The following is a 27866-nucleotide window of genomic DNA, read 5'->3' as shown; positions in this document are numbered from 1 at the left end:
TGCAGAGCTTGGATCTAGATGACCTTCAACATTCTGTGCCAGGGTGTATCTTCCAAGCGCATCACAAAGCCCCCTTGGTACACCACTTCAGACAGGTATTTCATCATGGAACAGGAATGTGGCTGAAGAAATGTTCAATTAGCTTATGTAATACTAAAGTAAGATACTGAGAGAGAAGAGGAATAGATAAAGGAAAGAGGCCTAAGTGCCAGTGAAAAATAAAGGAAACAGTAAAGGAAGTGAAACCACAAAAATAAATGCTGCAAAAATAACCAGAGAACTATGAACTGAAAGAAGAATGAACAAGGCTGCAAAAAGGAGCAGGCTTTCTCTTTTTCAGGGAGAAAGCTAGCAAGTGACCCACAGAAAAATCTAAGTATGTAGAACCTGTAGGTATTGTCCACCTGAGTGTTAAGAGGAGCTGAACTGGAGCAGAAAAGGCACATACTAGGTAGGAAGACAAAGAGGTAAAGTGATGTTTAAATAACAGAACTTAGATGGAGAAAGATACAACTTTACATGCCTTAATTTTTAATCTTGGATTGTTTCCCTGACTAGGAGTCACTAGGAAATGGTTACATTAATTTACTAAGGTCTAAGGAAGCAAACACCTGAGTGCATTACCATAACCACAGTCCTGCCTGTTTCCATTGCTCAGCACTGCTCGTGTACTCCCTGTTCCAGAGTTTTAAGAGCCGCCTGGTTCGGGGCGCATTCAGCCCCACGTCTGCCTGTGTATGCACATAAACACGAGCCTTGATGCTTGTACTTGTAACCCTGCCCTCGTCCCGCGGTCAGCCTCGCTTCCCAGAGGCTGGAGCTGTCTGCGGGGAGGATGCACAATGGAGCTTGCGCCTCAGCATTAGCGAGACACGCATGATCACACCCAGGCTGCCGGGTCCCCCGGGACTCACACACATTATTAGCCCCTGTACACCAGAGCCTTCATGGCCGTGTTCGCCACATGGTGAGTGTCACCCAGCGGGCCCGCGAACACGCGCACACAGGAGCCCTCCCGTCCCCAGCACTGCATTTGCCATATGGTCAGGCTCACCTGCTGGGGCTGGGGCAAGGAGACAGACGGGCAACACTCACACGCATAATGAAGCTCCCCACTGGGCTGCCTTAAGAAATTAAAAAAAAAAAAAATAAAAGTTGACATAACTGCCACATGACCAGACTCACCTGCTGAGTCGTGGGGCAGGGTGGGGCAGTCATGCACACATGCATTGGCCATCTCTGCTGGTGCTGCACCTCAGTGCATGGGGCTGGAATCGGAGCAGGAGGGATGTGCTCGCTTCCCCTGGGCCGACAAGAGACCCCGAACCCACACAGGCCGCCGGCCCCTCTGCCCCCTGCTGCTCTGAGCTGTGTGGAGGGGGACATGTAACACCAGGACATCGGACAATAGAAGATTTCTTCACAGAAAGGGTGATTAGACGTGGGAATGGACTGCACAGGGAGGGGATGGAGTCGCCGTCCCTGCAGGTGTTAATGAAGGACTAGACTTGGTGCCATGGTCTAGGTGACATAGTGGTGTTGGGTCTTAGATTGGACTTGATGACCTCAGAGGTCTTTTCCAACCTAAGTGACACTCTGTGATAACGAGCCTCTCCTCCTCAGCGCCCTGTGCGCACCTCAGGCCCACACCGACTCCCACGGGCAGGCAGGAGCCCCGAGAGAAGCTCCGGTACCGGCACAGCTCCATCCTCCAGGGCTCAGTGACGGCAATTGCCGGAGTGGCGGGCAGCCACCAGGGAGCAGAAAACGAGCCCTCCTTTCCTCGTCCGAACAGTGCCGGTAAACAGCGGCCGCGGGAGGCGGGGCGGGGCGGGGCGGGCGCGGCCGTGCGGGAGGGAGCCGTGCTGCGTGAGGGGCGGGCGGCCGGCGGTGCTCCCCTCACGCCCCGCCCGCCACCACCGCGGCGGCCGCCGGGCTGGGCGAGGATGGAAGCGGACGCTGCTTCCCGCGCAGGCTGTTCCCGGGCAGGCACTCCTAGGGAAGGCTCTCTCCGGGCAGGATGAGCCCGGGAAGCCGCTCGCAGGGAAGGAAGGCTGTCCCCGGGCAGGCTGTCCCCGGGGAGGGCCGTCAGCCCCGCCGCCATGTCGGGGGGGCGCGGGGCTCCCCCATGGCGCTGACGCGCGTTGCCATGGCGACGGCCGGGCGGCGTTGGGGGGGGTGGCGGGATGACAACAAATATGGCGGAGAGGAGCAGGACGGCAGAGACGGGTCAGTGCCAGCCGCAGGCGCCTGGGCGGGGGGAGAGGGGGAGCCCCCCCTTCTCCAGGGGCTTCTGGCGGTAGAGGGGGCCCGGCTCGCAGCGGAGTGCGCAGACGGAGCCCTTGTCCTGGGGGAGACGCGGGGGGGAGCACCTCTGGCCGAGGGCACTGAGGTGGTGAAGGGACCGCGGCAGAGGCTCCTGCCCAAGGAGCTGTTACGAAGGGCAAAGCCCTTTCCCTTGGGGGAAGAGGAGAGTCTTCCCAGGGACAAGGTGGTCGTGGGGAAAGCTCCTTCAGGCAGGTAGACAGGGAAGAGCCCGCCTCGTTCCAGGCCTGCCTGAGCGGGACTGACCCGCTGTGGCGTGGAAGGTGTGAGGGCCACAGGCCGGCTCACCCGGCCGGCGCTGCGGGGCCGAGCCCCGGCGGGGCAGAGGAGGAGGCTGATGGTGGGGCAGCCTGCACCCTGCCCCATCCCCATCCTCCCGCACCCTGCTCCATCCTCCCGCACCCTGCTCCATCCTCCCGCGCAGGGGCAAAGGTGGCGGTGGCGAAGAGCAGAGCAAACCGGCGGTGCAGAGGAGCTCCCCTTACACAAGAAACGACCGCCTGCGTGAATTAGCATGAAAAAAATAATACATGAAGACACAGGTCTGGGACTGAAACTGCAGCACAAGGCTGGTAGCTTGCGGGTTGACCTGCAGGTGCTGCTTGACCTGTCTGGGAGGTGTAAAGTACCCGGAGGCTGCAGAGGGACAGCGAGCAGCACACCTGACAGCTCCCCTCCCTTACACTGTTACTGAAGATTTCTTTAAGGAAGGTGCCAAATGTTATTCTTCCTGTTCAGGATGTATTAACAATGGCTTTAACTGCGTATGTGAGATAAGTTTGTCTGTGAAACTGCAGCTTTGTGTCTCCTCATAAATTATAAGGACCCTCTAGGTACAGGGGTCTTTCCTGTGGTAATGAAACACAGTTAAGGTCTTTTCCAGCCCACGTGAAAACAAAAGCACTCAAAATATATTATGAAAATTAGAGATACTAACATTTGGAAGATGGAACAAAGATGACAGTATTCCTGAATATTTAATCTCCCATAGTACCATACATAAATTATCTGGGTTCCTGAACCAGGAGTTCATTTTCCCAGCCTGCTGTGTTAGCTGCTGCACCTCCACTGTTCAGCCTCAGAAGTGGCTCCAAATAAATATGCATTACCCATAGAACTGATCTTGGATTTGTAGCCATTTAAGGTGAAAAAAAGGGATAAGTATGTCAAATGCTGTTGTGTTCTGGGAAATGATACTACAGAGTCTGCATCGAAGTGGATTGTCCACATGGATCTTGAACTCTGTGTTCAGCCATACTGTTTATGAGCCCATGGACAAACACTGTGAAGTTTATTGTGTGTTGAACTTGTCCATGAAGCAGGTGATTATTTCCATCTGCACTCTGTAACACTGCCAACACAGGTGATCAGCTCTGCCTGAGCTGTGAATTGGGGAACAGATCCCTGGTGGCCATTGGACTTTGTCAGCTTTCCTGCCTACCCCCTGTACCTGTGCCCTTGTCAGTAACTTCCACATGGAATGTAAATTTCCTGCTACTTCCAGGTTAATTTACATTGTGTTCTCTGCTGTATTGCTTAAACCTGCAGCACCACAGTATTTGTTTTTTAATTTCAGCCTCGCCCAGAACTTTTCCCACTTCTGACCACTAGCTGACTAACCAATGATTTTCTCATAAATGTTGTGTTCCAGCTTGTGCTGAATTCATGTCTAGTTGCATATCCTGGTCCATGTCTGCTTGAGTTATACAGTGCTTGTCTGGCCACTTTGCAAGTTTAATTTGCAGGTCATTCTGTTTTGGAGAAGCCAGATAAGGAATTAAAAATGCAAATAAACACAAAGATAGGAAAAAGACCCAAAATCCTCAGAGAAAAGGAAGCAATCTTGTGATCTTGGCCCACTTTTAAGAAAGGTCATGGAAAGTAGACTGTGAGAAAAAAAGGTGAGATGTTTTGGATTTTTTCTGACTGTCAGCTGACACTAAGTCGACAGGCAGGTTCTTTCCATGGCAAATCCCTCAAAGAATCTCTTTTTTCCTCCCCTTTACTTCTGGGTGACACTGACAGTGTTGTTGAACACATAATTGGGGAATGTTCCTGCTGCATCCTCACTGCTTAGTGTATCTTCATCATGTGTGAGATCTTGAGCAGTCTTTAGGAGATACAGGAATGTAGCTCTGGAACCTGCATTTTGCACAAATGCAAGGAGAATAAAGCCATTACAGAAGGACTGAACATTGTTCAGACAATTTAGCTAGTATGAGTATGTGATACTTGCTGGATGGTTTTTGTTTTGTTTTGTTTTTTTTTTTTTAATTTTTTTAACAGCAACATCATGTTTTTGTCAAGGATCAGAAAACACAAGTAATAACTCTCATCATCTCATCTTCTCATCTTGAAATACTTGCCATTTTTGCATAAGGAAACTGTGTTACAGAGAAATGGATGGTAACTTATTCATGGTTTATAGCAGCACAGATTGCTGTGATGGACCATTCTTTACTGATTTAGTTCAGAACCCAGGTTTGACAAGAGTTGATGTCAGGAAAAATATACTGTGCACTTAGAGATAAGGGATTATAAAAATTAGGTTTCTTCCTAAAGGTTATCTGACAGAGAATTATGCACATCTAGGATGCTTATGACCCCTCTAAACTCTTAGATTTGAAAATACACTGTGTCAAGACATTTTGTAAATTAATTATACTTTATGGAAAATACATATTTTTTATAAAGCAAGAATTTTTTCTTTCAGTTTTATTAGTATCTCTTCCTGTTATAGGGAAGTAAATATATTAATCTATTTTATACTGGTAATTATTTGTACTCTTTCCTTATATACAAACATTTTCATATTCCATTCCTTTTCCCTGTAGAAGATTTTTTGTTGCTGTTTTTGCAAATTTTTAACCTTTTTAATTCTTTTTATTGGGGAGGGGGATTAGGACACACAGAATTGGACAAAGCATTTCAGGAGAGGGATTTCCATCAGTTTTTCGTCTACTGTTATGCCCAGCATTGTTCTCTACATCATGGTTTCAGTGCAATTCCATGTAAAATTGAGACTTAATATGGAAGGTAGATTATCTCACACCTGTCTTGTACAGAGTTCATATTCTGCTGCTATCCTCACTGGACTAGGCAGACATCTGCTCTAATCCATTAAAATAGTTTCTGTATTCTGATGTTTGGTTAGAGTGCTGCAAATCAGCTCATTTTATTCTGAATTAATCATTTTACCATTGTAGTTAGCTCCTTAGTCCTACCTGCTTTCTTGAAAGTGTTTAAATCAGCCTTTTGCAGTAAAGTCTAAATTTGTATGCCTCCTGTTTGGTTTTCCAGGTTGAAACCTTCATGTCTCAAACTGGGAATCCAACATAAAAGCAACGTAAACCTTCACAAATGAAGTTTGCAGGAGGATGAAAACGATTGAGTGCAGTTAGTTACTCTCAGGAGTTTCTTGGTTTGATTTCCATTGTTCTGCTCAGCTCATCTTGTTGTCCTAAACCTCTGGAAGATACAGGATACAGGAAAAGAACCAGTTTAGTTAAGTTTCTTCAAAACCAGATGAATGTTCTTTTTCCAGTTCTGGAGCAAAGAGGACATTTTAGCTTCAGTAAGGAAGGTTTAGAGTAGGTCACAGTGAGTACAGAGTGCCTGTATCTGTTAAAGTTTTTGACCCATGAACCAGATGAAAGTGTTTTCCAATTTAGAATTTCACTAGTTATCTCATTCTCCCCAGGTTTCTGTTCAAGGCATCTGTATTACCTTCAGAGGACTTGCATCTGGAGACCTGAATGATCAAAGGGTGCAGGTTATCTCTGAGTTCTGTAATAGTTTTCTATCTGAGGCAACTGCATATTAGCCTGGATTGACAGTTCTAATATGTGTTATTCCACAATTGCTGGTCATTTTGTGGATATTAGTATTTCTGGTATTTCATTGTGTCATCATCACTGAAATCATAGTGAAAGCAAGGAAAGGCATGTACTCACAGTACTGGACAGGATATAAATAAATGTCTTTAGACCAAAAATCCTGGTTATCAGAATAAACAGGCTTCCCAGCTGAACGTGGAGTTTTTAATGTTTATTTACATGTCACAGTCGGTACCTTGCAGAGTGGTGTTGAGTCACATTTCATGTTAAGAATGGTTGGAATTTTCAAAGTGTTCACAGCAGTGCTGTGACCTGGCTTCAGGGAGGAAATCTGCAAACCTCTGCTGAATGCTCAAGCCCCACCCAAAGTTTGTGTAGTAATTAGTGTTCCTAAAGCAATTGGTGTTCAGCTCATTTTATTTTAGAGATCTGCATGTGAAGGGGCCAATAGAACAGCTGTGTAAATGCTGCAGTGTTTTCTAATTGATTTCAGTATGATTGTGCTGAGCTGGATTGTTTTGAAGATAGCTTTTCATTATTCTTTCAGAAAAGAAAAGTTATTATTTTAAAAATATTTAATCATATGTGATATGACAACATTCTAGTATCAGACACATAACTGCTTTCTTTTCAGTGGCCTTAATTATTAAATAAAAAGCCAAACTAAATAAGAAAATAATTGATTTGTCTTTAAATATAGGGTTTTTTGATAACTAATTCACCAGCTTTATCATGAGGAAATTTAAAATAGGAGAGATCAGCTAATTACTTTAACAATAGTACTTAATCTTGGTCATTAAAATAACACTGTACATCAGTGGTACTTCTGATTCTCCAGGTAAACTTAATTTCTTCAATTGAATTAACTTTCCCTAAATGATTTCTGAACTTTAAAGTGTATACAAACAACAGAGCTTATTTTGTAACATAGACAAGTAACCTGTGGGCATAGCAGAATTCCAGTGTTTGGGTAAAGACACTGCAGCCTTCGTGCTGGATGGGATCTGCCCACTGTATCCTCCTATCAACACGAGGAGGCTTCAAGAGTCACTGGAAAACTGTGTGGGGACTGGGCCCAGCCCTGCAGATGTTCACACAGCAGAAAGAGCTGTTTGCAGTTGTTTATCAAATGCTGCAGGATAGATTTGTAAACAAATCTAAAATGGGTTTTGTTCAATAAAGACATTTGCCAGAATTTACTGATTGCATTGGTACATTTCAGCCAGAGCAGTTGGAAGTCCAGGGGACATTAGAGAAAGGTTTCTTAGTAAATCTGAGCTCTTTGTAAGACTATTAACTCTTTCAGTTTTAACTGTATAAGGTGAAATATTCATTGAAGTTCTATACAGAAATTAACTCTAGTTGCTGCAGAAAGGTATTATAGTGATCATTAGACTCTGTTGCCAGTAGGCTGCTGTTCAAGTAATTTCCAACGTTTTTCAGTTATCTAGTGGAAAAAAAAACACCCACTAGAAAAATTCATTGAAGAAGAGCTGCTAATGTATATTTGGTACTTAAAGCTTTGATCATATTTTTGTTACATAATTTGCCATATAAGGAGACCTGAGAAATACTAATGAAGGCTTTATACAGCCAGAAGATATAATTTCAGAAAAAGAAAGAAACAGGAATGTGTTAGGCGTTCCAGCTGCCATTTTTGAATGGTTTACCATTTCCTAGCCATATTTCATACATTTTTTTCTTTGACGAATAATCAAAGCTTTGAAAAGTTACTTACCTCAAGCCTCCCAACATTTTTTCTTTCAGTGAAGTTCAAAGCACCCTATTAATTACTAGCACTTGTGAGAGGAGGCTTTTGAATTCGTAAAAAGTAAAATGAGACACATGGAGAATTTTAATAGGTTTTATACTGAAATTTGTAAAACAGAAGTTTCTGCAAGTTTCTTTAGTGTGGCCGTCACTACTTTTAGTAGGCTAAAGTCTCATGCAAAAGACCAGATCAACCTCAGAATGCAGTTATGTGCCCTACATAGCTTTTCTGTTTTTGGAAGAGGAGTTCTATAGATTTAATGCTGAATAAAATAGGTTTTTAGAGTCATGTCCCTGTGTTACAACGGAACCAGCTTGATCTCCACATGGGGCCCCTACCAGGACTGGGACACTGAGATCTGCAGCACCAGCCCACCCTCCAGGTGGGACACCTCACACAGTAGCTGTCAGCTGCCCCAGGAGGGATGAACAACTTGTCTACGCTGGGAAATTTTCCTTCCTCCTCTTCCCTGCACAACACCTGCTTAGGGACAGAAGGAAATGGCTGAATAGTCATCGTTACCTTTTTTAAAGTTTTTTAATGAAGATGTCTGATAACTTGGCAACAGAAAGCAGCAGCCCTTGGATAAAGGAGGTGCTGGAGGACAGGGAGGGCAGTTTGTGCAGCTGTTTCCTGCTGATGTCACCGAGATGCAGCCGTGCTGCTTTGCTCACAGCAGTGCTGCTGATGCAGAGCAGCTCCAGCACAGCCACCTGGGTGTGTGCATCGGGCTCCATCACTCTTGTTTCTGGAGGATTGATCGTGCTGCCCTTTTCCAGAACGATGGGAATCTGTAGAAACCAGCTTAGATTTCTCAAGTGATGCCCGAAGGTTGTTGGCAGAGCCTTGATGCAGAATTGCCATGTTTAGATTGCACTGTACCTGAGATAATGAGTTCTTCTGGGCTCAAGCTGTGTCTGGCATTAATCTATAATAGAGGTAAACCAATTTACAATGAATTGAAGTTGGTTATGGGTACACATCAATGTATCCTGTATCCCAGCTTCCTTGTCACATTGTCCCCACAACCAATTTTCTTGACTTTGCCACAGAGGCCAAGACTGCCATTTAAGAAGTACTGTATTTGTTAACTTTGGATTTTTACATAAGTTTCTTGAAGTAATTTTACTATTTGTCTGTTGAAATGGTTTGGAAAACTGCTCTACCAAAATAATAATGACTTCCATTTCATTTTGTCACAGACTCTCAAACTCAGAATGTGGACTTCAGTATTAAATCTAGGGCTCTCATCCTGCAAATGTTTGGCAATGAATTTGATGTATTTGTGTATAGTAAATGCTTTTCGTGACTGGTTCTATTTTAGGATAAGTAATGTATAAACGTTAGAGACTAAAACTTCTATGTTTTGATACATATATTTTCTAATATACATATTTATCCCTGTTCTCTCAGAATGGTAAACTAGCTGATTTCATAGTTGCATTATGTCAAAAATCAAGCATAGAAAAGGGAATGGAGGAAAAAGTAGTTGTCTTAAATTATTATTATTAGATTAATAAGCTCTCTAATGATTCCATTTAACTGCTAATTCACAGAGCTGCTTACTTAGCAGTGGATCTCACAATCATGAGTGAAAACTGGCAAGATTTTCCTTTTACATTTTGTTTCATAAGCACCTTGAAAAATGTGTTGAATTTCAATCTCCACTAAAGCAAGTGGAACATCAGTTCCCGTGAATCACCAGAGCAGAGCAGCAGGAATCCATCGCAAAGGGAGCCCGTTTGGATTCATTGCAGCTCTGCTGATGTGTTTTCATTTGCAATAAGCAGCAGAGGCACTTTGCCATTACAGACAACTTCAGTGCTGGGAAGCCTGGCAAGTGACTATCAGGTTTTCATGCATATAAAATGCAGATGAGGTAGTATGGTGTGTTTGATTAATGAAAAATTCCTCAAATAACCTATACAAATCCAAAAGCAGCAGCATTATTTCATGGGAGCTGTCCATGTGAAGTAGGACTGTGAGATAAACTTGGCTCTGTACTACTTACCTACACCCAAAGCCTGTGGTGCTCCAGAACAGCAGATGTTTTGTAACTAGGCACAATACCACTATATCTGCTGGTTATTTTATTTCTGAGCGGTACAAATAAACAGTAATTTGATCTCAGAGCTTTCTCTGTGTAAGCCTTCTTGAAGGTGGAATTTTTGGCTTGTGTTCTGAATATTTGAAGTATTTTGTATGCATTTCATATTCCTATAAATATTGTATCAACTTAGTATTTGCTTAGTTAAAAAAACTGCTGAATATGCTGTATTAGTTAGTAGCGTTCTCTGTAGTTTTATTCCTGTTCTGTTGCTGATGCAAGACAGTTAATAGATCGTTTGTTTTTGCTGACATTTTTTATGTTAGAAAATGGGAATTCTGAAAGAATATTTAATATTTTTCTATACGGTGCTTTGTGAATAAAATAAAATTGCAATGATCAAATTGTTTGGAATGAAATACTAAATTATGTTTTTAAATAAAGGGAATGTGAGTGGAAAATGCTTGGATCAAAGAAATTCTCAATAGTTTAAAATACTACTTTTTGGAATGGACTTTTGGAAAGTAGGGAGAAATGCTCTTCTAAACAAAGAAGTTAAAGGAGTTGTTTCAATGATTACTATGGCAGTAATTAATAATGTAATTGATTTCAGCAACCTGGGGGAACAAATTATTTCAGAAGTAGTACTAAAATTCCCAAATTATTTTAAATATGCAATAGTGAAGAAGAGTCTAACTCAAAAGTGAAGAAACTATGGCTGAAACTACTGCTGGCTTAAGTTTTAACTGGCAGAAGACATCCCTACATCCCTAAACAACAGGTGAATAGGAAGCAAGAGCCAAGGGAAACAGCAGTTTAACCCAAAGAAGAATACAGGAATGGTGTGTAATAACCAGGATGGAAACTGTCCGTGCGCCGAGGCTGCCCAAGTTTCATTTACCACACTCAGGATGGCAGCCCAAGCAGCTGCAGTGACCACCTTTGTTCCAGTCACTTGGGAAATACAAGGTCTTGAACAGAGAGATGGTGCTGTGCAAAGCTGCTGATGTGTTTCCCCACAGGATTTTCTGCCTGCCCTGGAGCCCTCATGGAACGCCCAGTTTCCCATGGATAAAGATTTATTATCACCATAATGATGTTAGTGGTTGAGTCAGAAATTGAATTGAAGTCTCCTGAACACTTGAATTAGTGATAATCAAATATTAAAAAAAAATCTGGACATGTGCATCTGCAAGAAATTTACAGTAGTTGCACTTTAGGTATGAAAAAATTTAAATAGCTGTTAATAGTGGGTTTGGTGTAGTGCCACAGCTGACCTGTGTTGAGGCTCACCAGGCTGATTGCTTGTGAAGAATAGCCAAATTAGAAAGCACAGCTGTATTCCCTCAGTGCTAACCCTGGAATAATGTCCATGATCCAGCTTGCTAGCTCAGCATCACAGCCATGCTGCCTGCCTTTGGCCTTCCTGGGATTCAGCAGATAACCTCATGCTCCCACACTGTGGCATAGACATCTCTTTAAACATAAATTTGGGAAGTTCCTGTTCAATCAACAGACATAGTAAGCCATGAAAAGTGCTAGGATTTTGGCATGAGCAGGCTAATTTTCATGAACAGAAAAAGTGCTGTTTATATGCTCCATACTTGACCTTGCTGATATTCTTGAAAGGCTTCCATAGTACTTCATACCTGGTATTTTTACAAGATGTCTTTTGTGGACAAACATTTTGAATGTGATAGTCAGGGCTGAGGAATCTGAAACTAGGACAAGAAATAAAGCCTTGGCCTTTTGCAAAAGCTGAAATCAACCTACTTCTCTGTTATATCAAGAATATTTATTACCTATTGAGTCTTTTTTCAGTTTCCCAGCTGAGAATCAGTTGTTCCCCAAGCAAGGAGACACACAAAGTTGTTAACTTGGAGAGATTAAACTTTGTTAGTAACTAAAGGCTATATAATCTTGGGTCAGGTCACTGCATTGGTTGCTACATCAAAGATGCTTTATTTACATTTAGCTTGCCTCAATGTGAGCTATCTTTAGTTTAGAAATTTATTTTCTCATGACTTCTTCCAGTTATGCTGTCAAGTTTAAGCAAGATAATGTGCTTTTGTTAAATCAGTGCCTCACACCCAGGGCAGCTGAAACATGGGTGTATACATATTATCCAGGAGTATATATGGATTTATACACAGCATATATCCATGAATCTCTCCCTTTCCTTCCATTTCTTCTATGCTCCCTCACATATAACACAAACCCAGGTATATAAAAGCTGATTTGTTTCAGTATTAAATAGCATGGGAAATATTTACAGCATTTTAGGGTGGCATCAGCAAATACTAGTGAGTAACTTCAACCACTACCATCTTTTTCCAGTTTTGTGAGTAATATCGGGTTTTGCCCTTACCTGAAATTTCCTCCACTACAATTCCAAACCCTGCAATTGCCTGCCTGCTTGACTTAGTATTTTTTGCAGGTCACACACCCTCCTTGTCTTTGGGAAATCAGTTGCATACAAATTTCAGAAATATATGGGATGCTATGGAAGAGTTTTGCTTCTCAAAGTTCTGTGGTACCACACAAGGAATTGGCTTTAACTCTTCAGTTCTTTTCCTGCCTCAGAATCCCTAGACAGATTTTCAGATTTTTTCAGATTTTTTCCTACCATTCCAGGTAGGAACATCCCCAAATTTTTTTTTCTTCACCCAGAACTTGAATTCCTGTACTCTTTGCTGGTGTTTCAGCATCTCCTCTCATTCACATGCAGAGCTAATTCTCTGAGCCATCCCTTATTTCCCAGAAAGGGTGGACTTGCTGATACTTTTTTGTGGATGCAACTCTGAGGACTAGTTCAACTCAATAGCTATTATCTTCTCTTTTTTCTGCTAGTTGGTGTTGCATATTATGTACTATAATTTTGTTTACTGTTTATATGTTTTATGCTTTTGTTTGATGTGGGTTTTTTTACTTAAGTATTGCTACTATAGCAACTGTTGCATCATGTGATACCTTTGATGTTATCAAGATACCAAATACTTGTTAAAAATAAATCTATATATCATGAAATTCACTGATCCTTATAATGTTTTTAAATAAACATATTTTCAGTTTATGTATTCAATACAACTGTATTTTCATTCTTTTTTTTCATTTGTGGTAGAATTTTAGTTTAGAGCTTATAAGTGCAGTAAAAAGAGTAATGGAATTTTTTTTTTTTTTTTTTTGCTTGCTAAGTTCAAAGCATTAATTGCTTTTTTGCTTTTTAAAATTTTCAGTAGAAAAATCTGTTCATACCTTCTTGGACACTTTGGATTTCACTGAAGTGATAAAAAAAATTTCATTGCCATTTGTCTCTAACAGAAAGGTATATCCTTGGGGATAGCCCACACTGAGATAATAAATGAGTAGTCTTGAAGTAAAGCTTTTAGGTTGAAGAATGGAAACAAATTTCACATATGAAATAAGTGCAACCCCACACAAGCTGACTTTTCTTCTTTTTTCTATAAACTCATAAGAGAATGCCAGCCCCTGAGAGTGAGGAGTCATTGGGCAGAGCAGTATCTATCTGTCTGCCAAATATCTCCAGTTGAATGTTCCTCATTGGATTTTGGATAGCAGCTATAATTGACCTTGGATTGATAGTTGTATCTCTGCGTGGATCTGGTCTTTTTGAAAGGACCATGCAGTGGAAATTTCTCACCACCTTCTCACACTTGACCAGCCTGGTAGTCAGTGCTTTGTTTTAGGCTAAGCACCTTGTGTACCTTTTTGTCCCTACTTGCCTTGGGCTTTCTGCTCAGCGTGTTGCAGGCAAAGTCCTCTTTGTGGTGCCACTGAGGCTTTTGTAGGCACCCCATGTGTCACCACCTTTAGTGGTCATTTTGCTTTACATATTCGCACATACGAACAAGATTTTCCACCCTGAGCTTTGCCTCAGACACCAATTCCACACCTTCTGCTACAGTGAAGGAGTTTGGGTCTGTGCAGCTAAAGAGGCATGAGGTATTTAGATCTACTTTAGCTTCTAGCCCAAAATAAAAATTAATGGTGGGTTAGCTAAGGAGTTGTGTTAGAAAAGTTGAAAGGTAATATTGTCTGGTAGCCTCTGAAGAAAGAGTAACTTGTGCAATAAATTAAAGACCCAAACCATAAATTTTGTTTCCTTCCTACTATGCGACCAACCACAAGCTCGCTCAAGTCCCTGGCAGTAATATGGAGTTTATTTCTACTGACTACTTTCAGAACCTGTGAATCTGTACAGATCTCAGAATTTGTGTGATCTCTGCTAAACTACAGTTCATCTTTACTTTGCTTGTTTTCTTGAATATGTATATCATCTCACAGTTTGGAGACAGAATTGACAAGCAGTCTGTTGGTCAACCGTAGGAGGAAAGTAATTGAAGAGACAATTGCTGCAAAGCTGCTTTATCTCAAATTTGGTTTTTAAATGACAACACAATATTACTATTTTTTAGAACTAGACCAAGCTATATGACAATGCCTTCTTGTGGTAACCAGTGTTTTCCTTGCTGGACTTTTGAAATAGGTAATGATGACAGAATGGGCTCAGTACCCCAGTGTGAGGAGCAGGTGTGGCTGCTGCCATGCCAGGCATTATCTCAAACCCTGGGATTTGTAGTCTAAATACATTTTTCCCCTTTCTTTTCAGATCACAGTGCCTGTGATTTAAGTACATTTCAGATTGACAGCACTCTGTAGTATGTTTAGATTCTCCGGGTCATGCCCAAGCCTTGCTTCGGGATACATGGCTGTGAAGATCAAAATGACAGTTGTGTTTTCTTCTTTTTCTTAGCATTTTTAAGTCAATGGAGCTGGAATTCCAAGTTCCTGACTGCTGCTGCCTGTAGGATTTTTAGAATGGCTACAGAGAATTCAGAATTCATAGCAGAAATAGCTTGTCTTCCTGAATATCAGTGTTTCTGAAGCCTAGGGACAATGATATAAAGCTTTTATTAAAAAAAAATAAATCAAAGAATAAGAGAACATAATCAGCTATTGAGAATGTGGACTTGTACTAAATGCTATCATTTGAAAGAATTTTGCTAAAATGACATTGTTTTCAGGTTTGTGGAGCAGACACTGTTATTGGCATAACTTCCATTAGTGCTGCTTAGCCTAAGTGTGAGTTGAGCAGTGTTCATCTGGAGACGTAGAATGTTTTGGAGCTAATAGGAGTTGCTGTTGGTCATCTGAATTTTTTGTTTTTAATTGCAAACTGTACTGAGAGTTCAGATTCACTTCTTTGTGTGGGTTTCTATTAAAAGTACTGTGCAAGGCTGATGGAGCTTATCTGGGATACCTGGAGACTTTTCCTAGCCCCCGGATGACAGGGATCTGGTTATTAGATCTTTATACCATGGATGTTTCCAGCAGCAAAATGTACTCTAATTTTATTCTAAAATAAGGATCTCATAAGAGAATGCAGGGTGTCTTGATGCCATTTGTAATTAAAGAAAGACTTCCACAAAGGTTCCTTGCAGTTGTTGTAGGTTTTTGTGTTACCTCACCTTTCTAATTGGCTCTCATTGTTAGACAGTGTGATTAGAAGAAAGATGCAGGTTTTCCAGGCAAATTCTCGCTATATTTTTCCATGTTTGTTTTAATGTAGCTGTGCTCTCCTGCCTAATGTAGCATGAGGGTAGCTGCTGGCTGCTTGCTCCCTGGGTTTTCGTGTTTGGCACTTGTGGAAGCTGGGCTTGTTGTTTACCCAATCCAGAGTCCCTGTTACTTTCTAAAGAGGTACCTACCTCTGGAAACTACAGTGTTTAAAGAAAATGTACTTAAATTTGCATGATGTTTATTGTAGCAAATACTGATTTCATCTTTTCCTAAATGAAAAAAAAAAGAAAAAGTTGGCTTTACCCTTTGAATTTAAGAAGGGCAAAGAAACTCTGGAAATTTCCAAACTCTCCCTCCCACGAATCCCAGTCTCCTGGAACTGATTCTATTCATTTTCACTAGTTTGATGTGAAATATATCCACAATGACAATAGTGATGAATGCAGATACCAGAAGACTCTGCCCAGGTTTTATTTTAAAGCCTTATATACTTACAGAGATTTCAGGCGCCCACAGATTTTATACCTGATAGAAAATTACCATTAAAGTTTAATACTGCAGTAAAAGTAAATCCTAGGGATTTGCTGGAGCCTCCTGGAGTTTAAGCTATGAAGAATTAGAATAAAATAGCTATGTGTCTTACAACCCATAAGAAAAATAATTGACAAAATAAGAACTACATTCTGAGACAATTTCTTTGCTCGGTTTTGCCTTTGCTTGTCTTATCTAACCTTTTTTTTCAAAGGAGACTCTGGTCTCCTTAAGTGGAATGCGCAGGATGTACTTCAGTTAATTCTCTTCTTTCCCTTTCAGTTTGTTTCAGATCGAAGAGCCATTTCCCTTCCCCACTAGGTTCTGTCATACATCTTTGCCTCCAGGCAGGAAAATCTGCTGAGGGCTCCCCAGTTGTGAGGACAGGATCTCAGGATTGGCCAGAGGAGCCCAGGGTAGCTGTTCCCTCCATCTGAGGGTGGTGTCGTGTTCCCAGCCCCACTCTCTGCATCTGCTGAGCGCACAGGCGTGAAGCCATGGTTTATCATGGACTCACACAGGCTCCTTTTCAGGCAGTGCTCTGGCCTTTTCTCTATCACCCAAGGAGAACATGCCAGAAGGGACGTGGTGCTGTTGTGCTGCTGAATAATGTGGAGTTCAAAGACAGCAGTTTTGCATGTTTAGAGATTAAAGATAATATAACTCAAAATATAGCAACAGTGCGTTCTGAATATTGTAATTACCGTGGAATAAAGAACATGCTAGGAGAGTAATATTGTTAAATGACTATGAATTGCAGGCTATTTGATGATTTTATTCTCATTCCTGGAGGGCTACATTAGGTCAGGAGGAGCAGATGGAAACTTTTTGCTGGGACACAGTTACTTGACAGCTTCCTTCTGCATTGTGTAAAGTCTCCATTGGCAGATTTTCTAAATTGCCAGGGAGATGTAACTCTCTCTTCTGCCTGCTTTTCCTCCACTGTCTTATGGTGTTAGTGCTATGAATGTAATCCTTTCTAGTTTCTTCAGCTTTTTCCCAGTTATCTTCTATAATTTCTAAGAGGTCTGTTACTTTTAGCTGAGACTCAAAAGGAACATTTACCAAGAGGAATCCAGTCTTCAAACATCTCTACTCAGGTGACTCCCTGCTTCCCATTCTTTCAGTTTGGTCCCTGGCAGCTCAGGCACTCATGGTGATTTGCAGGTTTTCCACTAATTTTTCTTTGTATCCTTAATTCCACAATGTTTCATTGCACATTTGCCATCTTAGCTGTAAGAGGTAAGTATTGATCCAACTCAGGTGAAACTGAGGAAGGGTTTTCCTCTGGCTCCTGCTCTGCACTGGAGCTTGCTCAATGCAGAGGGGTGAATTTTATCAAGGGACAGGATCACAGCCATGCAGATTCACAGATGCCCCATCCAGGCCTCAGTTTGTCGCTACTGTTCCCAGGCTTTAAGCAAATTGTATCAGCACGCTGGTAAAAAACATCCAGTTAAAATATCCTATGTATCAATTATACACTTAAAGAAAACAATTTAAATGCCACAGATTGCTGTCTGTGGGTAATATTTCAGTCTAAAACAAATAACCCAGAGGTTACAAATAACAATTTTGCTAAAAAATACTATTATGCATTATTAAATATCTACAATTCTAGATTATGCTAAAGTAAGAAAAGGTCTAAATTCTGTTTGTTCTGTTGTAGTACTTCCCAAAGAGAGTAAGTTCCAAATTTCTTCCAGGGGAAGACTGAGGATTCATATGCCAGATATTAACCTGGATTTGCATATTCTTTAATGTGGGATTTATGTACCTGGGAAAATATGGGTATATGATAGAAAGCCTGACAGACCCTTTAACTATGGTGTCATAATACATTGATATAATTTGTTACCTCAGCTAAGGTGTTTTGCCTCAAGAGGTGGAATACTTTTATGTATGGAAAGGTCACTTTTAATTAATAAGCTGTTTTCCTCATTCAGGGACAATATGAATTGCTTGTAACATTTGTGTGAAATACTTTTCAATATAAAAATAAAACAAATTGAGCTTTATGTCACATTTATCATTCCCCATAACCCATTTAAATGTCAAAAAAATCAGTGCAGACCAAAAGTCTATTTCTAGAAGCCCTATTTATCAGAGTGAAATAAGATATTATCATCCCATTATCCCATCCCATGCCTTCTGCACTTGAAGCCATACCATTTCTTCATTTTCTATAATACAGAAGATAGTTTTTCTATTGTTAAATATTTCTTGTCCAAGCTGTAAGTAGTGAAGAAAGTACTGAATGTTTCTTACACTATAATATAAATGTATGATATAATATACAATTATTTGCTTGCTTTGTTGTACATATCTCAAATGGAAAAAAAAATAGTGTTTTTCTATCCCTATTTGGAAACAAATATTTTGCAGACTACAATTTGTTATTATAATTTTACCGTAAGGATAAAGCTTTCAGTGTATTCAGTACTGATATATTTTGACAAAAATCATGCCATTGTATGGAAACTTACATCCTTCTATATTTTACCATGAAACAATGCCTCATTAAAAAATATAATTATTCAGGTTCTTTTTCTGAGTTTTGTTTCCTAACAAGGAGAGCTCAGTCACATGGCTCTATGGGTGGGTGTCTCTTCCTTCTAATAATTCTAAAATTTCAAATTTGAGTGAGACTGAACAGTGTGAAAGGTTCTAAGTTCATTTAAGATGCATGAAAATAGGCATCAGGATAGAGGAAGAAGATCCCATTAATGCTGATAGAGAGAAAGATGCTTCTGAGGGTTGTGATAAAGAACCTGATGAGGAGTTTAATTCTAGGGAATCCAGCAGGATCTAGAGCTAGAGAATTCCTGTTGAAGGAAGTAGATCCAGCTGAATATTAGACTAATACATACGAGAGGGCTCAGCCACAGGTCATAAACATGCATGAAACCAGCTGGGTGATTTGTTCCTTAGAGAGGAACAACCTTTAACAGGTTATGCCATTATTATGTCAAAATTCTTATATACACTTTGAAAAGAAAGAGTTAATTTACTGGTGCAGATGTTAAATGGTGAAAAATTTATTTTATGTAGAAATGTGTGGGGAAGTAGCCTTCTACTGGTTATTATATGTTAAATATATTGTGTTTTATGCTAATGGTTTTTTTTTTTCACTTTTACTGCAACAGGCAGTGCCATGGGAAGCGATGATATCATAGCAGGGAACGTGAGCAAGTACATTGTTCTCCCAGCTGGTTACTGTGGACAGCCCAAAAAAGGACATCTTATATTTGATGCCTGCTTTGAAAGTGGTGAGTATTTTCATCATTATGTTACCCAGTTGTAAATATATTAACATTTTAAACTCCATCACTCATCTTTTTATGAAGTGTCTTAATTATAAAGAAGACTTACATTAAATACTACTTAACAAATTCAGCTGATTCCCTTCAGTCACGTTTGACTTCAAGTCAGTCTTCAAATGTCAAAAAAGTTTTGAGGTTTGCTGTTGCCTACAATAAAAATTTCATCAGGTCCATCTTTAACCACAGGTGGACACATAACAGGATTTTATTCTGTCATTATTTATGTGTAGTATTTATGTATTTATGATGTTGTATTTAAAATATGCTATTTCAAATTTTAATTTAGAAGTTTACTGGGGCAGTTAACCCAGTAAAGTGCCAAGCCCATCCTTGCATAATTAAAGAATTTTGAAAATCTGTATGTGCTGTCTTTAAATATATTACTTTGGGTTTCCTGTGGCCTGATCCTATATTGCTGAGGCTAATGGAAGTTCTGCCTCTGATGTCAATAGGAGAATTAAACTTTAGGAAGCTACTGCAAACTGAAACTGTTTTTACAGGAGTTATAGTTAGCACATTAATTTAAATAGTCATTTTAATTGCTTATATGCATGTGGGCTATGTAGGTAAATATATCCATGAAAATGTAGCATTGTTTAAATTTTTGTGTTACATACATGTGTGCTACCAGATTTTTAGCTTAAATCTATTATTACTGGCTTTCAGACCTACAGAGCACTGTTAAACACCATATGTAGAAAAGGCATTTGGCAGGATAAACTACAGTTTTCTGCATGGTTTATGTGAGAGGTGATGGTAATGCCAAAACTGCTCCAGTGTCTTGTAAAATGAGCTTTTTATAAAGAGTTACATCCCTTAGGGTAGAATACTGGCTGCCAGTTCCTGGATAAATATTAAATTGAGTTATTTAAATCCTGTGATTACATTATGTAAAAAGTGCAAATGATGCAGTGAATAATAAAGAGTATTTTTTAAGGTGTGTCTCTGAAGGTTTAGACAATAGTTCTGTATTTTTAAAAATACTTTGACTGCTATTTTATAATACTTATGTGGGGTTTTTGCATTTTTGTATCAGAAAACAGCTTAAGAAATGAATCATGGCCAAGCTGGGAAATTTACTTTATTGTGCTAAATTTCTCTGCAATGAAAAAAGATCAGTAGCAGTCATCAAATTATTTGTGAAGTATTGTGAGTCATTGCATGATGGTTTAATTCCAGTTTTTGAACAATGGAATTAATTATATTTTTAAATTAAAATGTTTATTCCGTTCAAAGGTAATGTTCATACTTTACATACTTTGGCAATAATAGAATATGATAGAAGCAGGTGCTATTTGAAATACTGTATTTATTTACATTCTAACATGATGAGGCTGTGATGTTGCTTTGTATATTCAGACACTTCCAAAACACAAGTGTGAATGAAATTAATACCTTCATTTACTTTCTCATGATGACAATGTATTAGCAAGAGTGAGAGTAATATTGTGTACACTTCATATGTAAATTCACTTCATCTTTTGTTCTATGTCAGCCAAGTAATTGCTTGGAGTACCTTTACTGGTCAAAGCAAATTAACTGATCTTGGATAACTTATGAAATTGTTGTTAATAATGGAATCTATCCCACCCTGTTGTCCACACAGTAGGATACAACATTCATAAGATTGTTTTGATGCTCTTTGAGTACCACCTTAAATATAATATCCTATTGAAATTGCCTTTTTCAAAGAACAGATGGTAAAACTGACCCCACCTGCAGTACTGCCCCTATCTCTGGGGTCCCCACAACAAGAAATACAGGAACCTGCTGGAGGGGCCCCGAGGAGGCCACAAAGATGCTTCAGGGGCTGGGGCTCCTTCCCTATGGACACAGGCTGGGAATACTGGGCTCACCTGGCCTGGAGGAGAGAAAGTTCTGAGGAGACTTGTGTGGCCTCTCAGTATGTAAAGGGGGCCTGTAAAAAAGGTGGAGGAAGACTTTTTACCAAGGTCTGTGGGGACAGGGCAGGGAGAAAGGGGTTTAACCTGAGATTTAGGTTGGCTGTGAGGAAGCAATTGTTTACAATGAGGCAGGTGAAGCGCAGGTTGCCCAGAGAAGCTGTGGCAGCCCCATCCCTGGAAGTGTTCAAGGCCAGGTTGGATGGGGCTCTGAGCACCCTGGGACAGTGGAAGGTGGCTCTGCCCACAGTAGGGGAGGTTGGAACAAAATTATATTTATGATCCTTGCAACCCCAGCCAGTCTATGATTCTAAAACAGAAGTTGTGTTAAATGTAATTCTATAAGTGGCTTTTCTTTTTTTGGCTGCATTCTCTGCTTTCTTGAAAGGTCTGGTTGATAGAAAGAAAATACCTATTTTTCAATGACTGTTTTATATTGTGGAAATGGAAGTAAACAGATTTCAGAATAGAGAAGGGGTATTAAACTTGTAGAAATCAGGAAAAAATATTAATATATGGAGAAGAAATGCTATTTAATGTGGTTTCATTTTTGTAATTGCTATCATTATTGTATTAAATAACATTGAAAAGTATGAATTTGTTTGAGACGGAGGTGTGTTTTTATGTAGTCTGAAAACCAATGTCCAGCTTGCTGTTTTGAAGTGCCATGCTTTCAAAAATTCATAAAAAATAGAATTGGGCACTGAGATTTCTTTTTAGTCCATTCTGTTGTTAAGAGGCAAAATAAACTATTTTTGCCATTTCTGACAGATATTTATCTTTTTCAGAGACTTTCAGTGAGTTTCAATGAGAAAGCAGCAATCCATTCTAACACTGCAATTTGCTCAGTATAAGAAACATTTTCTTTCTATGTAGAAATGTTCTTACAAAAAAGGCATTAATTCTTGTCCAGTCCTATAGGCACGGAAAGCAGATTATTTCTTTTTTCTTTGACTTAATGGAAAGCTGCTATCATATCTTTCCTTGGCCTTTCCCTCCTCAGGTTAAATAACTGCTATTTTTTTCAATGGTTCCTTAGTGCTCACATTTTCCGAATTTTCTCTCATTCTTTATTTCCTTTGGCCTATCTCCAGCTGTTTTTATTTCCTCTGGCCTATCTCCAGCTGTTTTCTGCCTTTCTTGATTGGCAGTGGTCCAAGGTGAGCATGATACTCAGATAAGCTGGTGCCAATCCTATGTAGAGTTTATTACATGACATGCCTTGCAATCTATTTACTTCTGCAATGTGACAGTCCAATCTTTTTCACAATAGCATGGTACTGTTGACTTCTATAAAACTTGTGAACCCTTATACTGTCCAGGTCCTTTTCTGAAGGAGCTAAACCAGTGCAGCTGGTGCCTTGCACTTTACTTACCCTTAATGAATCTATTACTAGGGAAAAAATCATTGCTGTGAAATAAATGCAATTACTGCAAATGAAGAAAGGTGCCTCAGCCCTTTATCATATTAATAACTGACAGAGGAGTAAAGAAGATGGAGAATTATCAACTTGCAAGTATGTGAGGAATTTGTGTTTCCCATAGTTCAAGTTCCCATAGTTAATGTTCTGCCTGTAATCTTCCTTGTTATCTTTATTATTATTTAAGAATCTATACAGCCAAAAGAAACTTTTTACATTGATTTATCATTAGCATGAAAGAAACTGATAAAAATTCAGATTTCTTGCATAGCACACCATACTTTTTAGATAATTTCAGTTTTCACGAGAAACATGAGTTAGTTAGTTTCAGGGAAAGATGGAAGCACAGCTACCTATGCATAGTACAAATTTAAAGGAAATAAATGCCACATCTAAAATGTCTACATTTTGTCAGTTGTAATTCTGTTTCCTAATATTCATTAATGCATTAAATTATTAACACAGTTTCAGTTTAGCAGCAATGCGCAACTGTACAAATGTTTACCTCTCATCCCACCCACTGTTCTGTCAAAATGGGAATTTTGCACATTATAATGCTCTGGGTAAAAGGATGTATTGATTTCTGCCATGCAAAGAAGTCCTTCCTGATTAAAGAGGGCCCAGATTTTGATATGAACGTGTCCTTCAGGGAATCTGGCATTTCATACTCAAGGTGAGTTGGTATTTCAGACATTTTATCTAAAGGACTTCAAAGTCTAGTTTAGCCAGCTGCCCCTACTGTCTTGTGTTGCCTTTGTGCTTGTGATTTCTGATGGCATCCATTAAGTCAGCAGCCTATTCTGTATTGTGGCTAAGAGCTGTTTTATCTGCTTAGTCACTTTAACTGTAAGAGATGTTTTTGGAGATGATACCTCCAGAGCTGGAAGCCACTTGTTTTTCTGGGAGCTTACATATCTGCAATAGCTTTGCTTCTGCATGAGGTCACAAATTTTTAGTGAATTTAACATGATGCATGAGAAGCTTTTTCTATTTATTTTTCAAAGTGAACAAAGAAAACACAAACTGAATTACTCAGCTCTTAAAAAGCCCCACCTTTCTTCTCATTGTGCCAAGGCTGTTTGCAGGGTGTAGCCACCATCACAGAGTGATTCTGAGGTGGGCTCTGGTTGTTCTTCAGCTTTTGCCTCCCTGGGATCTCCATGGAGAGAACTGGCAGATGAAAAACTTGGGCTGACACTGCCAGAGGTGGCTTTGCTGCAGAAGAATGCTGGGGAGGTTCACATGTTCCTTTTGCCTGGTGTCACTGGGCTGCAGCCCCCAGGGATGGGTTGGTTGGTGGCTCTGGCATGCTCGGGGCTGCCCCCCAGTCCTGCCTGGCCTGGGATGGACAGGGAATAGGGCAGGGAGCTGGAGTCAGGCTGCAGGCTCTGATGTGTTGTGAGCATGGTTAAAAACCCCAAGCTCGACAGTTTCTGCTGCTTGTGGCTCAAATTGCTTGTTTTATAATTACTTTTGAGAATTGAAGGAGCAGTGTTGGCTCACAGAGGTTTGTAAATCTCAGCATTTACACTGTTAAATACAGGGGCTTTTAATAAGGCTTTGAAAATATATATTTTGGCTTGTTAATCAAATATAATGCTGTTTAACTGTTAAAAAATACTGTGTTTCTTGAAATTAGAAATGAAGCTGCTGTCTGCTTTTATTCTCATTTCAACCAAAAAGTGGAACTCCGCCAAGAGTCATTAAATCTTCTATCCTTTGGATGAATTCTTATTTTTTTTATGAAAAAATGTTATGATTGGGTAATTTCTGTATTGTGGTTTATGTTCAAAAGATTGTAATTAAAGTTTTGTAAAATTTTAGATTCAATCTCAATTACTGTAAGCCTCAAATTATGTTAACTGCTGTACCACCACCTTGCAATGAAAACGATTCACAAACATTAGTTTGTCTTTTCCTGCAGCAGGTTTGTAAAATATTTTGCATTAGAAACCTGATAAAAAATTCAGGGCTGACAGATTGCAAATGATATTAATCAGTTGGAAAAAGTTAAAACTTGCAATGTATTAAGAGATCTCATATGACTGAGAAGTACCCTTGTATCATTTTTGTTAAGGTTTTAAATATCCTCCTATATTTCAAAAATAGGATAATGTACTTATAAAACACTTTGCACAACACTCAAAATTGCAATAAGTGATTGTAATTCCGCTGATCTCATTGTAACCACTTAGAGGCGTGAAATAGGCCATTGAGCTTTACCATGAAAGATATCTTCTGAACAAAAGCACAGATAATATAGGATGGATTGCCCTTTGGGGCTGCTTCTGTCCCAGTTGTTAAGACTTGACATGTAACTTTAGAGAGCTAAAATTAGGGGTGATTATTCTTAGATGTGATTAGTGAAATATAGTAAAATTTGATTTGCAAAGCTTTTTCTGAAATTGACATTTTTGTTTGTAAAAATTTAAAAATGAAAACCAAGACAACACAGATGATGGTACTGTTATGTGTCATGCTCAAAGAAGAACTGAAATCCAACCTAGGAAATAGTTGTGTTTTTGCCATCTAACATAGAATTGTAATGTACTTGCAAAATTATTAAACAATCTGACTCTCTGTGTGTTTGTGTTTAAATGAACAGAAAAACCCTTCTTCCCCCTGATTTCAGTAGCACTGTGATGATATCCTAGAAGAGGAATAAAGCAATACAGGCAAGTGTCATAAAGGCACATCAGTAGAAATAGAAAGTGCAAAAGCTGTGTAAGGATACTTTCTTCCAATGCAAACACTTTTAGTGGTAGGCTAAACTGTGTTTTGGAGCAAAAAATAGTTGATATTCCAAATTTCCTGTATTATAATCTCTCATGTATATCTAGAATCACTAAGTCAGGTGGAACTGTTTTGTCTTTCACTTCTACAGGGATGCTCATCTGTAAAGTAGAAACAAAGGAATGAAAGTCTCTGTGTTATTTCAGTAATGATGTCTGTTTTCAGCCTGCTTTTGGGGCTTCAAGGTGTGTCTGATTAATGAAACATTTTAGTTATTTCCTTATTTTTTGACAGTAATTTATGTCACATTTCAAAGGAAGGCATGAAGTGGTTATTTCTGCCAGTAGGGATAATTTAGCAAATGTTTCCCATTTCTGAACATGTCTGTTCCCTGTTCAGAGCAGTTTTACTCTAGCAGAGTATCAATACCTTTGGACTACTGCAAGTTAAAAGTCAGAAAAATAGTAAGAGCAAAAGATTGATTTTAATTTTTTGTGTGTTTTAATGATGACACTAGGCATAGATTAATGGATGTAGCATGCACAGAGTGCTATCAGTTAACATATATGACATTACTCAGATGTCTCAAACTCCGGAAAAAGCACGTGAATGATTTATGGAATTGATATTAATCTCTTTCCAGTAAATGCATTACTAAAGTTACATGGGAAATTGATGTTACTGCTGTAATGCCAAATTAATTTCTTTCTTGCTAGGTCAGCATTGCAAATGGAACTAAATATTAACCTTTTAAATATCTAAACAGATATAGTATGGAATGCATTTTTACAAATGGAGAGTGCTTGGTGTCAATGTGATGCCAGCCAACACATATGGCATTAGTCAGATAGCATAACTTGTGGAAAATGGATATTAATGACCTATGGAACTAAAGAAAATGCAGGAAGTATTACTGTAACAACAAGAGTAAAGAATTAGGATGATAATTGCAGTTGTTGTGACAATTATGATTTTTACAGTCAGTTTACCATCTGATTCTCACACTACCTTCTTCAGGACCAATCCTCTCCTCCCTCTTCCCATGTGTTTTTATCTCCTCAGCTGGTATGAAGGCACATGTGTTGATTTGGTCTTTGACTGACCTCAAAGGCACCAGAATAAGCAACTGGAAACAAAAGCAGAAATGTCTGTGATCAGATATTGTAAGCTCACAGCAGATTTACAACAGTCTCAGTATCAGAAACAACTAAATACAGTATGGATCCCTAGTCTGGAAAAAAGGCAACTGAGAAGTAATATAATAAAGGTCTGTAAAATTATGATTTGTAGTTAAAATATCAGTGTTTCCCTGTCTGTTCTCTTTGTACAAAAAACTAAGGGCCATCAAATGAAACTAGCAGTTAATATGTTGAAAGCAAACAAAGGAGAATGATTCCTTACATGTTGTTTAATTAAGCTGTGGAACTTCTTCCTGCAGAACATTGTGGATGCTAAAACTTGACATGTGTCATGCTTTCAATAAAAAAATCAACTGATGAGCCCAGGAAAGAAAGATCAGTTGAGAGCTACTAAATACTGACACCATTTCTGGCTCAGCAGGTTCATAAACTGTGCCTTGTAAATTAGGGAATTATACTGGGAGGTGTCTTCCAATGGTTGTTGTTTTTCTTATACTCCTTTGTAGGGATCCATTTCTGGCAGTTACTGAGCTGGACCTTGATCTCACCTGATAGAAACATCTGATTAAATGGTTAATCACTGTTAGTACATTTAATAATGTTGTGTTATTTTTAAAAAAAGATTTGAGGTTATAGTTGCAAGCCAGAATTAACATCATGAAAAACTATACTTTGATCAAATAATAGGAAGGAAAATCTTACAGTTCTTGTTTCTATTCAAACTGTTTTCTAAGGAGGACAGTGGGTGAAGGTGGTCCAGCAACAGACCTGATGCAGATCTATTAAGATTTTGCACATTCCTGATACTAGATTTCCATCAGATTTAAAAGTTTTCATGGGATTTTTGTAAGCTTCTTCTGTGACAGAGAAGGAATTAAAAAAACCCCTCAACAACAAAGATACTTTATATAAAGATGGCTAAGTAATTTTTGAGAATAAGCAAAAGTATTTTCCTACATATCAGGTTCTGAGATAAATTTTCTAGTTTTAATTTTTCTGGCTCTGTTCAAAAATTTCCATCTGGAAAAATGATAGAGGGAAATACAAGAAAGAATAGCAATGTCCCTGCCAGTGTGAAGGAACATTACATTACACTGAACAAATATCCTTATCTGAATGTACAATCACTGAAATAAATGCAGCTGTGTTTATTTCAGCATAATCAGATATATTTGAATATAAAATCATTGACATAAATGCAGCTGTGTTTATTTCAAACTGCACATGTTAATATGAACATGAATGTGACATCAGGAATCAGGAATGTATAGAGGTATGTATATATAGTGACACAATAG

At 39.4% G+C, this 27866-nt stretch overlaps 1 protein-coding gene across 11 annotated transcripts in view; it reads left to right on the top strand.

Moving 5' to 3' along the window:
• Positions 1-2105: 2105 nt before the first annotated feature.
• The window catches only part of LOC129124075 (BEN domain-containing protein 5), an 883204-nt gene continuing 857443 nt past the window's right edge, over positions 2106-27866 (top strand). For 6 of the 11 annotated variants that reach the window (XM_077182496.1, XM_077182493.1, XM_077182494.1 and 3 more), the window contains exons 1-2: positions 2108-2229; positions 19198-19320. In XM_077182496.1, the coding sequence (XP_077038611.1) occupies positions 2187-2229; positions 19198-19320 (166 nt within the window). In that variant the 5' untranslated portion in view covers positions 2108-2186. Of the gene's footprint in view, positions 2230-19197; positions 19321-27866 lie in introns of all 11 variants that reach the window. The other 5 variants (XM_054638799.2, XM_077182498.1, XM_077182497.1 and 2 more) reach the window with 1 other exon arrangement.

This window comes from Agelaius phoeniceus, chromosome 8 (assembly GCF_051311805.1).
Source record: "Agelaius phoeniceus isolate bAgePho1 chromosome 8, bAgePho1.hap1, whole genome shotgun sequence".
NCBI lineage: Eukaryota > Metazoa > Chordata > Aves > Passeriformes > Icteridae > Agelaius > Agelaius phoeniceus.
The sequence above is the reverse complement of the archived record's forward strand: the minus strand, read 5'-3'. Positions and strand labels throughout refer to the sequence as shown.